Genomic DNA, 12103 nt, shown 5'->3' with positions numbered 1-12103 from the left:
CCGTCTGCCAATGGAATAGGTCGTTCACCGAGTCTAGGTTGTCATCATTCGACCCTCCTTTTAAACGTAGGACTCCTTCCTCATCCGATTCCATTTGCTTCTTACCTTCGTCCTCTCCTTCTGAATCGGACGATCCGGCTTCTTTGCCCACCATTTGTGTGTGTAAATCAATTATGGATCTTCTGCCTCCATGTTCCATGGATAAGGTGTTTCGTTTCCAGACATGTTTTACTTTTGCTTGCACCAACCAACCCCATTCAAGGATAGCGTCATACACTCTTCTTTTCATTGGAATGACCACAAAATCTAGTAAGAATGGTTGCGTCCCAATCATTACCAGCTGTGCCATCAAAGTTCCCAATGGTTTGATCCCGTGCCGATCTGCCATAACTGGAATGTAGGTGGGCACAATGTAGGTTGTCCTAACTTCTTCCATATGTCTTCCGGTAACACATTCACACCTGACCCTCCGTCCACAATTGTATCTATCAATACAATGCCCAGAATGCCCATTTCCACTACTGTCGGATGCCTTCCTGTCATAAGTGCCAATAGCATCGGGTCTATTGCAGTTGTTTCACTACCATTCCTTCTCGTTTCCTCCATCACTCTCGAAAGCGGTGTCATATTCATAATAGTCGTCCGCAACTGTGGCATTGTGAGGAGGTCATTTAATTTAATAGGAACTTTTGTTTGCATTATTTTCCTTATCATGTTTTGTTCTGCTAAGTTCCTTTTTGAAGTTTCAGCAGTGTCTTTTACTTGTGATTTCCCTGTTTTCATCTGCCTTTCTAGCTCTGTGCGTGCTTTTTGTAACCTCTCCTTCTCTTCTTCTGCATTAGGGTATTTTGCTTTCCTCACATGCTCCCGTGTGACAGCCAGTACCTTTTCATCACATGTTTCAATGCTTAATAGATTTACCCCTTGCTTTGGGCATTTTGAATCTTTGTGGTCCCCCGAACCACACCATCTGCATAGTAGCTGCGGTGTTTCCTTCGTGGTACAATCTCTAGCGAAGTGGCCCCAAAGATTGCATGCACAGCACTGTATCATCAGTTCCACTCGCATCATACTGTATTCGACTCCGGCCTCCATTGTTATTGTTGTTGTTATTGCCACCCCTTCCGTGTCTATTATTGTTGCGATATCCTCCCAAAGTTGCATCGTTGTTTGTGTTATTCCCGGTGGACACTTACTACGTTAGTAACACTTGCTAGTGTCCTTTTGATTTCATGTTAAACAGACACACCTTTAGGGAATGTCCCGCAACCTGGCAGATGTCACAAAATTGTTTCTTCGGGCATGAGACCTTTGCATGGCCATCCTCTTTACAGTCTGTGCACCACAGTTCTCCCTTCACTGTGTCTGGATTCTTTTTCACATTCTTAAATTTTTTCATCATTCGGAGCATATCTTTCTATAATGCTCGAACCTTCTTGTTCGATTCCTCGTCACTACTGCTACTTTCAGATGATGAATCGTCTGAATCTGACAATTTAGGCTTTTTCTTCTTACTTGTCTTCTATTCGCTTTCCAGATCCATCGCACGATTATATGCGTCGGCGTACGACGCGGGTGGTACAATCTTCATCTTTTTTTTCAGAGTTGACTGTAGCCCCTCCACAAACCATCATTTTTTCAAACCGTCTGCCAGCTAACTTTCCATCTTCCCAACCAACTCCTTCAGTCGTCTGGCATAGGCCCGGATTGTTTCATTCTTTCCTTGCTTGGTGCTATATATCTCCGCTACTATTTCATTATCATCCTGTAGCAACCGGAACTCTGCTATGAACTCTTTTCTAACGTCTGCCCAGGTAGTCAATTTCTGAGGGTCGGCATCCGAAAACCAATCAATTGCTACACCCCGTAGGGTTCTTGGGAACTATTTGACCCAATCATCCTCGTCCGTCACACCATTTGTTGTTCATATGGTTTCACACGTCTTGCAATGTCTAATTGGATCTGTTGTACCATCACCATTAAACTTCGGTAATTTTTCTTTCAGACCTACCATTGTTACTTTCTTTTGATTCTTAGGTACCTGAAAACCCGCACTTTTCTAAGCATTCGTGCTGTTCTCAGCACCCGCATTGTTCTACACACCCGTGCTGCTTCAGCCAACCGTCTTGTTTCCAACAACCAAGTTGCTTGGTGAAAGGTCTTCTTTAAGTGAAGTTGTTCGATTCTCCACATGTATCCATTTGGCCGGTGTATCGAGAACGAAGAGTTCACTCCACGCTCGTGCTCCTTCGGCACTTCAAGCCGTGCGAGTTGCTTCCCTTCCGTTCAGATACTCTCCCCTCGACGTATACAGGTTAAGGAACTCCTCCCTTGTTTCTTCCACCAAATTTAATCATTGTCGAGTCTCCTCTAAGAATTTTTCGGAACTCCTCAGCCTACTAGGTGAGTGCACTCCCTCTGTCTGTGCCTCTTCACCCCTTCGGTCCTCATCAGCAATCTGTTGAAGCTTCTGTCTGCGCTCTGCCTGCTGTGCTAAAATTAAAACTTCTTGTGTTGTACGTATTTCATCCTTGTCTTTTACCTTGTTCCTATCCTTGTTAAGCAAATTCGGCATTAATCTTCATAAGATTTTTTCGTTCCAGGGTTGTCTAGCAACAGTGCGAAATGTTTACCGTACAGGGTAAAGATACTTTAACACAAGCAGTATAGCACGATACACCACAAAACAGATCCTTTATTCATATATGCAATATGCACTCAATGCTTACAATCTGAATACAATGATTACAACGATGCTTACAATTCCATTCTGGATGGTGTACATATACCTTTCCAAAGAGGTTACTCAACCGTCACGCACCCGTTCGGATACAATTCTACCTGTCGGCTACAATATAGAATTTACCGACAACAGGGTTTCCACATAAATCTTGTGTTATAGTGTTCATGTATAATTGTTCATTTCAGCATTTGAAGTTAGTTGTTTGGATAAAAGTTTAAACTGTAAATTTGTTATTGTGCTCTTCAAATATATAAAAAAGAATGATGATGTTTCCTTAGGAAACGATCGTAAAGATTAGAAACATTCTATTCTAGCTAATTGAAAACTAACAAATAAGAACAGGCTAACTAAATATTAGAAACATTCTAATATCTACAACAAATCACAAATAGATAACCATTAAGTAATAATAGATAATAATAGAAGCTATCTATTATCGTAATAACTCTAGGTAGTTATCCTAAGTAGTTAGGCAAGGTGGTTACAAGTTGGTTATCAAGAAAAGCCTATATATACAAGCATTTTGTAATGTAAAAAAAGGTGGGGGGTGGGGGAGGTGAATTTTGCAAAAGGGAAAACTCCGAAGAAATTTTTAGAGAAACTTTCAATGAATTTTAGTTGTGTATGAAGTTCTTTGAGTTTGTATATTCTCAAACATACAATAAAGAAAGCATTTGTTCGTATGTCCAAAATGTCCTTCTGAGTTATGATCACTAATTTGCGTATGTTAAATTAGTAATTCTTTTATGCATTCTTGTGAATCATTTAGTTTGGTGCAAAGAAAGTCATTCATCTCCTGGTATGATGTACTTGTATAGTTTATCACTTTGTATGATGAGATCTGTCATACTGCTTTCACCATTTTTACATTTGTGTGTTCAAACTCCCTTCGTAAACTGTTATCCTTTTGGAATCTCATATGCTATTCATATGTCTAGTGTTTGAGTTTCTTTTATCTTTTTATTTAGCTTTGTGTCCTATCCTTTCGTACTTTCAGGAGAAAAGTACAGAAAATACCAATTACACCCATTATACAAGGGAGCTGCCCCTCTCAAGTGCAGAGGAAGATTGTAATCTGATAGTGATCGGTTGTGATCTCTCCAACTATCAGCATAGTTGTCATTGTTCACAAGGCACACAAGGTTATTTTCGAAGAAGCACTTGTGGTTACAAATCTGTTTACCAACACTTCCCTAAATTGAGCCTTCTTACACTGATTTAAGCAATCTTGTGATTTGATTACATCCATACTTCTAGTATATGCCCATTTCTAATTAAAGAGATCTATTCTATGAATTATGATTATAAATTATTCTTACTTGTTTGCAAGATCTCAATCAAAGTGAAAGGTATCTCTAATCCTGCTTTGTTTTGATTAAAAATTGTGACCTAGGGAAAATTTTGGTTATCTATGATTTGGGAACATTGAAAAGCCAACCTTCATCATGCTTTGCACATTTATTACTAAAGACAGTGAATGCTATGTATGCAAAATAAAATAGCTGCTACTGGTTCTCAAAAAGATAATCTAAACCTTGATAGCTGTTGCCAGAACTGGTAGAAGATGAGATTGTGTATTAACTTTGAATCCATCATTTGAATCCCTATAAAATTCACAAAATAATAACATTGTCAGAAGCCAAAATAAAACAGGGTTGAAGAAGACATTAACTTTAAGCATATTTACTCTTTTACAGGAAAACAAAAACACATCCGATAAGTTTATACACAACATATTCATTATACATTCATTTACATGGATGTATGACCATAGGAGGATATGGAAGTTTGCAAAAGTGTCTGTAGAGTTAATTTTTATAGTCATAATTCAAAAATGAGTAGCCAGGACAGCAGAAGCCAAGAACCCTTGAGAATCTATGCCCTATGCAAGAACAAGCCAAGCTTTCTTTTCTGCTCAAAAAACTTATAAGGACAACTGTTGGTAGGCCACACACACATCACCTCCCTCAACTTGAGTCAGAATATTGTGCATCGAAACTAGTAGACGCAATATTTGCACAATAAAACATAACATTCTTATGCAAGCAACAAATAGACAAGAAGAATGATTCAAAGTACCCTCATAGCCTACAGCTGAAAATGAACAATCAAAGTACCTGTCTAAGTGAATAGCAAGAGTGGGTACTCGGAGTATAGGCTCTTGGATCCTAACAAGCTCATGACTGTATGATGGAACACCCTTAATATTTTTCTTTACAATCACGCGGCCAGCAACTGACAAATCTCGGTCAAACCAAGTGTGCCACAATCCACCTCCATATGTTTGAACCCCAACTTCCAGAAATCCTCCTTTACTAACCTGTATACAAATTCAAAATAAGAAAAATTAGAAAAGAATACACGAAACAACATTTCGTTCAACTAAATTCATCCAGAATGTTAGACCATAAAAGATACAACTATTAAGAAATGATACCATAATATTTCAGGAAATAACATCCCATCATCTTTTCAAGATAAACTTAATTACATACTCTTGGTTTCTACATTATACACTATAGCTATACGCTAACATCAAATTTACATATCAAAGGATGAGCATTAACTTTGGGGAATCACATTTATCACAGTAAAATATTGGTAATTGACACCATAGTATTAATGGTAATATAAGATGCTTACCAAAAATTGTGAAATTGTAATATTTTTACTTAGATAAAAAGGTTTGCAAAATATTTATGCAGTTTATCATTCAATTAGGAAATCATACTTGAGATTTTTGACAACCTTCTCTTCGAATTTGAGTTTGCCCATAGTGTTTGGTCTTTCTTTCTAGGCTCCCCTAATGTTTGGTACTGTCACCCAGGTCCTCCTTGGAGTGAGATTCTTGCTGGTTATGTGGAGTCTTTTGCTCTCAAAATGAACCGTGTTTGGTCTGTACTAACCTGTGAAGTACTATGATTTCTCTGGAAGGAAAGAAACGGAGACTTTCAAAACAAAAGGAGGAGGCTTACTAGGTTGAATTGTAAACTCATACATATCTCTATTATGTCACAGGTTTCAGCTATGTTGAATATTTCCAAGGCTAGGTTCATGATACTTGTGCGGGAATGGTCTATCCAAATTCGTAAGGAGGATATCCAGTCTGTCCAGTACTTCAATCAACAATTGGGCATGCTGGAACCAAATGATATTAATACTCTGAGCCAGTATATTAACGATCTTAATCTTGGTGAGGACAAGATGATTGCATAGATGGTGCTACAGAAGTTGTTGTTTCCTGGTCTAATGTAAATCTTGGCAGTGATCCTTGTGTTGACACCCATCAGAATGAGGCAAGCTATGAACCTGTTGCTGATGTTTATCATACGGATGTTGATGCAGAGGCTTGTGGTCAAATTGAACCCCATTATGGTACCAAAGATTGCTTTGGCTGTTAAATCTATGGACAACCATACGATGGTTTTTCATTTTTTTGTATGTCACAGATTGTATATGGACATAAATATTATTTCTGTCTATTGGCAAGCCATTTTGTAATTGTATCTAATGCCGACATGTATATAATGTTATAATATACCAGTGTAGGTCTTCTGAAAGTGATATATCCTCTATGAGGACCCGACTCTAAAATGTACAAATCTTTTTGAACTATCTTAATAGAAAAAAAATCATACTCAAAAGATATATTTTTACTATATTTTCAAAACACTTACCTGACAAATATTCATTGGCATGTTTAAATTTGGCCAGCAAAACCATAATGTTCAACATTATTTTACTTATACATTAATCTTACATTTTTGGCAAACAAAATAAAGCAATTAGCAATGTAACACCGGCACAGGGGGACGTCGAGACACATTTCTAGGATGGGAAAAAAGGTCTACAATTTGGGGATGACAGGGGAACAATGGCGGGAACAACAGTAGGGAGCAGGGATGTTGTCATATACTATACATATATTACTTGTAATGCTAGTTATGAAATGATACATCACATATAGGCTGTCTAATTTGTCCAAAGCGGATGCTGAACCAGCCACGGTTCAAATTGGTCTGTGGTACTGGTCAGGTCTGCCTGTGGTTCAAGACAAGGTTCATGCCACAGGCTTGGTTCGAACTAAACCACAGACCAGTCGGACCCAGGTGGCCCACCTCCAAACCTGACAAACTAACATGGAACACGCACGAACTGGACCCTCCACACGGCAGCATTGTTTTTGCAAATTTAATAATTTTTTGACATCCCAACCCTAAAAAGTGAATTTAAAAGGCTTATGTTTACTTCTAACTCTCATTTGTGGTGAGAAAATAGGTTATTTTGTCTTGAGTAGGAGCAATTAGGTCGTTGGGCAAGAGTTTGGCTGTGCAAGGAGTTGAAAGATTGATTTGTGGATCTTCTTCAAATGTTCGTGCCTCATTCCTACATCTTTGCAAGCTTTTAACGAGTGGAAAAGATAAGTTCTTGTTCCATTTTCTTTTGTTTTTGTTAAGGTTTTTATTTTTTTCATTTCGTGTGTGCGTGCGCACGCATGAGTTAAGATTAGAATGTCACATAGTATCACAAAAATATTTAAACCAAAAAAACACCACAAACTTGTACTCACAACATCATGAATCATGATCATAGCATCATAGCATCATATACTTCAAGTTCAGCATTAAAGATTCAAAACATTAAAATATCAATTGTCAAGTAATAAATCATAACATTAAGTTTATGCACCATTGTTTAAAGTTCAACTCATGGATTTTAAATTTATTCATATTCATCTTCTTTATCTTCTTCATCTTATTCTTCATTGGCATTAGTTGACTCGCAAATAAAGTTAAGGCCAGTGAGATCAAGTACACCCAATAATATTATTGGTGTCAAAAACTTCAAATTCATCAAGTGCAAGCTGAGAAGTGGAAGCATCAGATTCCACAAGCTCTGCATTTATATTTTACCTCTTTGTTTCCACTTATTGTATTCTTTACTCTTTTGTAAGACAAAATGCAAGTCGTAATGTACAAATACCAAATTCTTCGCTCTTTTTTATTGCAACATGTACACTTCATAGAGTGAACAAAGGAATATGTGCTTCAATTTCTGATGTAGATGAACTAGCAACCTACGAAGCCAAGACAAAGTAAACAATTAAAATTAAATTATTGATCTTATAAATTAAAAATTATTAGCAATTCATGAAGATAAAGTAAACTAAGTTTTTTTAATTAAACTTACTTGTGATATTATTTTGATTGCAAGGGGCTGCTGTGTTTGGAATCTTTAGCCATGGAAGTACAACCAACTATGAGCATCCTTCTTAAACCAATGATGAAGAGCATCATCAATTAGAGCTCTTGCATTCACAAACTCTATGAGCTGATTTGTAATTAAATCTCGCCTATCATTATCAGGGAAGAGTCTATCAAATGTCGCCTTGTACCCGTCAAACACTTATAAATCTCTATATGGTGACCACCTTCCTAGTAGATCATTATATTGGGTGCGATAGTATTTGGGCGTCAATAAATAGGTCAGCAAATGTAGACAAGCAGTCATTTTGCTCCACCATTCTACAACAATTACTTGCAATTGCTTGAAGTTGGTCTCCTAGGGATCTTGCTCTTTCATTTACAATTTTCTTGATCTTCTCAATCATTGAGTCTATGTCATCATAGCTCTCTCCGAGTCCTGGCCTAGCCATGGCAGTGTCCTAGACCATGCTCATAATGGGCCTAGTGAACATAATGAGATATTCCACACGTTCCCACCATAAGTCATCCAATATCCTTTTCTTTATTTTGATTGCCTTCTCAGTGTTGCTTTTCCTCTATATACACCAATTGTTGCTGATTACCATATTGCAAAGTGCCTTTTTCACTTGCACAAGTCATCTCAAGACGATTAAATTTGATGTCAAATGGGTCTCAGCAACCTATAACATAAATTGGAGCAAAAATAAATAAAACTATTACAAATATACTTTAAGAATAATACACATTACACAGTCAAAATATGAAAATCAGAAGTTGTAAGATACTACTTTTTTTTAATTAACTAACTTGAGTTCAAGTTCACTTACCTTTAGTAGCTCCAAATGTGAAAATATTCTAAATATCCCTCGAGTCATGGTGGTTTGTGATGAACATATGAATGTCCTCAGCCTCTTCATACACCTCTTAAATCCACCCAATTTCGTACTCAATCTTTTGCATCATAAGATTGAGTAAATGGAATGCACAAGGTGTCCAAAAGATATGTTGATATCGCTCTTCAACCAACAAATCAGCAACTCTACATTCCCTCCATGTGGTTCAAACTTCAAACTTTAAAGGTTTTCCTAATTTTCTGTTTATGAACTTAATCAAATTTTATGTTATTTTATTCCCTCATAGGGAATCGAACCACTATGAGGCGACTTATAACATAAATAAAGTGGTCCCCTTCAATATAATAAGTTCCTAAGTAACTGGTTCAGGTTCATGGAATCCATGCTCAGCACATTTCTTTCAACATTCCTTACCGATAAATTCTGATCTGCGCTGAAACCAAGTGCTACGAAAGTTGGGATTTCTTCCAACTCCTTTCACCTCCAGGCTCCAAGAGTTTTCATTCCTAGAAGTCTGATTGCTGCTCAAACTCTTCACAGAGCTCAAACCCAATAACCTTCCTAATACTAATAACCCAGAATAAAGAGAAATGGCTGCCATCAATTTCTTTTATATCATCCTCTTTTCCCTCCATGTGGTTCAAACTTCAAACTTTAAGGGTTTTCCTAATTTTCTTTTTATGAACTTAATCAAATTTTATGTTATTGTATTTTCCTCATAGGGAATTGAACCACTATGAGGCTACTTAAAACATAAATAAGGTGGTCCCCTTTAATATAATGAGTTCCTGAGTAACTGGTTCGGGTTTGAGGACAATACGAGTACAAGGAAATAATTTTTAGGGGTTTTGGTATGTGTGTGTGTCTGTGTATGCATTACATATACAAAAAAATAAGAGAAATGTATAGAATACTGAAATTAAATCATTTTTTAGTATGACACTTGATCATAAATCAATGCCAAAAGCCAAAGATGAATATCAAATGCCAATTGGTAGCGGAAAAATATTCAAATAAACACATATGTACATTACAAGTAACTTGTGCAAACCCGATTGGTAGCCACAAACCTACCTACACTGGGTGTGTATCCAAACCCAATGCGGGGCCTATGGGTATGAACCAAGTAACTAATCTTATAAACCAACTCCTAGGACAATGTGCCATGACCCCTTACTATATTTATCATAATATAAAGTGATTATATTAATTCATTTTATTATTATTTTATTTAAACCAACTTAAGAAATAATTTATTATTCCCAATTTATTCATGAATTTATCATCTGAAATCTGACTGACACCACTAGTCCATGATGACGCTTGAATGTTGCAGGCAATGTGACTCCTAAAAATAGGGATATTCCCAAAAAAAAATAGGAACTGCAACCAAAGTCTCTAGGATGATCTTGGAGATCCCCTGATGCGTTCTGGTCAACCCCCAGTCAAATCCTAAAAAGTAGGAACTCATAAAATTTAGGGGATTCCCAAACTACTCAAAACAGTTCATGAAGCCCTTGCATAGCTCCATTACCTCTGGATAAGTCTCATATCCACACTACTGACCTATAGGAACCCAGATAATAGGTCAATCACCTGCCATGCTCCACAGTCCAAAGGAAGGGACATTACAATATCTAACCCCATGTTACAACTTTACAGGTTGACCCAAACAGATATCTAATGTGGCCAAACACATCAGCTAGGATGCACCGCAAAAAAATATTCATTTTATGTTAGAGAGGTCAATGTTATGCAAAAGTGTACAACACCTTTTCCTAACATAATTATAGCATAGAATAGATATCATATTTGAATCAAATAATTGTGACAACCCTATCCCAAAAGATATGCCTGTGTCAAAAACAGAGAGCATGAAGCTCCTACAAAGGATAAAAGTAGCAAAAATTATTTCCTAAACAACTTGTGATTTGTATCAATGAAATGGTACAAAGATGCATTACCACCAAAGACATTTCCTATACTAAAAGTTTATATCTGATGGATAAATTGAATGGAGCCAAATACTTTGCCAAGGCTGGCCTTCATTTAGGAAGCTATCAAGTACTTAGGGTGAATTCTACTCAAAAAGCTGCCAAGCACCTTTGTAATTTGAAGACCAAGAGACCAAGAAAGGACATCACTTAGAAGTTAGAACACATCACAACCATTATTATTTAATTGTTGTTATGAAAGGAATATGCAATGTAATAATCAACTGAAAAAAAATGATCAGGAATTTCCCTTAAGGCTCAATTCTCAACCCTATGAAATTTAAGACTGTAGGGAAAGCACAACAAAATGAAGTAATTCCAAAGAAAGTCCCTCATAGCAAAACTTTATTTTTATTAGAATGACTTTTCTAGATAACACATAAACAATACAAAAATTCCTGAGAGACAAGTAAACCAACTCAAGACAACAAACTCCAAGGGTGGTAAAGTTGCCATCCATTGCAATGTGTGTATTCTTTAAGATGACCTACAACAAAATACCTGCAAAACAGAAGTTTTTCAGATACTCGTTGTTGATGTTTTGTAGCTTCTCTCGGATAAACTGTAGCAAAGATATATATGTATATGTGATATATACATATACATATATATTAGAGATAACATATCTATAAGATTGTGATTATAATAATGAATAGACATGTCCCATGAAGGGACGTGTCTACTCTTTACTCACTTTTATATATAAATAAGAGATTGCTGCAAATTGGAAAACACATAACGTAATGGCAGTGCTTAGTACATTTACAGCGATTCCAGAATAACAACATGGTATCAGAGCCATGTTGTAAATGTAGGAAAGGAGTACGAACAAATACTAAGACTATAAAAGTAATTAAAGAAGCAAGATTTATTATGAAGAAATAGCCATGGATGCAGAACATGTGACTAAGTTCCCATTCAAAGCAGTGAAACAGGGAGAATGGGGAGAACACAGCGGCAGACACTACACGAGAACAATAAGATTGAAACGATTTCCAGAATGGGAGCATTTGATATTAAAAAATTTACAGGTTTACTGGCATCTCCTACTTCCATCAACTTAGTGAGTATATACAGGAGATCCCCCTTAATTTGGCACAACATTCAGAAGCAATAATCTATCCGGCTACAGTCTGAGTCATGGAAGTATCCAGAGTCTGAGAGAAAGGTAACTACCTTGGAATAAATTCATATTATGGTGATATAATCCTTTTGGATACAATGAAATGAATGCATAAAATTAGAGAGGCATGATAGCCAATATCGTAACCACTTCTAGTAGAGATGGGGGACAGTTGGGTTTAC

The 12103-nt window shown here is 36.8% G+C and overlaps 1 protein-coding gene across 1 annotated transcript in view; it reads right to left on the bottom strand.

Annotated features, from left to right (window-relative positions):
• The window catches only part of LOC149564309 (Zn-dependent exopeptidases superfamily protein), a 179228-nt gene that overhangs the window by 106037 nt on the left and 61088 nt on the right, over window positions 1-12103 (bottom strand). Inside the window, exons 4-5 of the mRNA XM_089827373.1 lie at window positions 4861-5063; window positions 4278-4347 (exon numbers count right to left, since the gene is read on the bottom strand). Of these exons, the coding sequence (XP_089683499.1) occupies window positions 4278-4347; window positions 4861-5063 (273 nt within the window). The remainder of the gene's footprint in view (window positions 1-4277; window positions 4348-4860; window positions 5064-12103) is intronic.

This window comes from Cupressus sempervirens, chromosome 4 (assembly GCF_028749045.1).
Source record: "Cupressus sempervirens isolate cs-2001-9-10 chromosome 4, ASM2874904v1, whole genome shotgun sequence".
NCBI lineage: Eukaryota > Viridiplantae > Streptophyta > Pinopsida > Cupressales > Cupressaceae > Cupressus > Cupressus sempervirens.
This window is presented reverse-complemented; position numbering and strand designations above follow the sequence as displayed.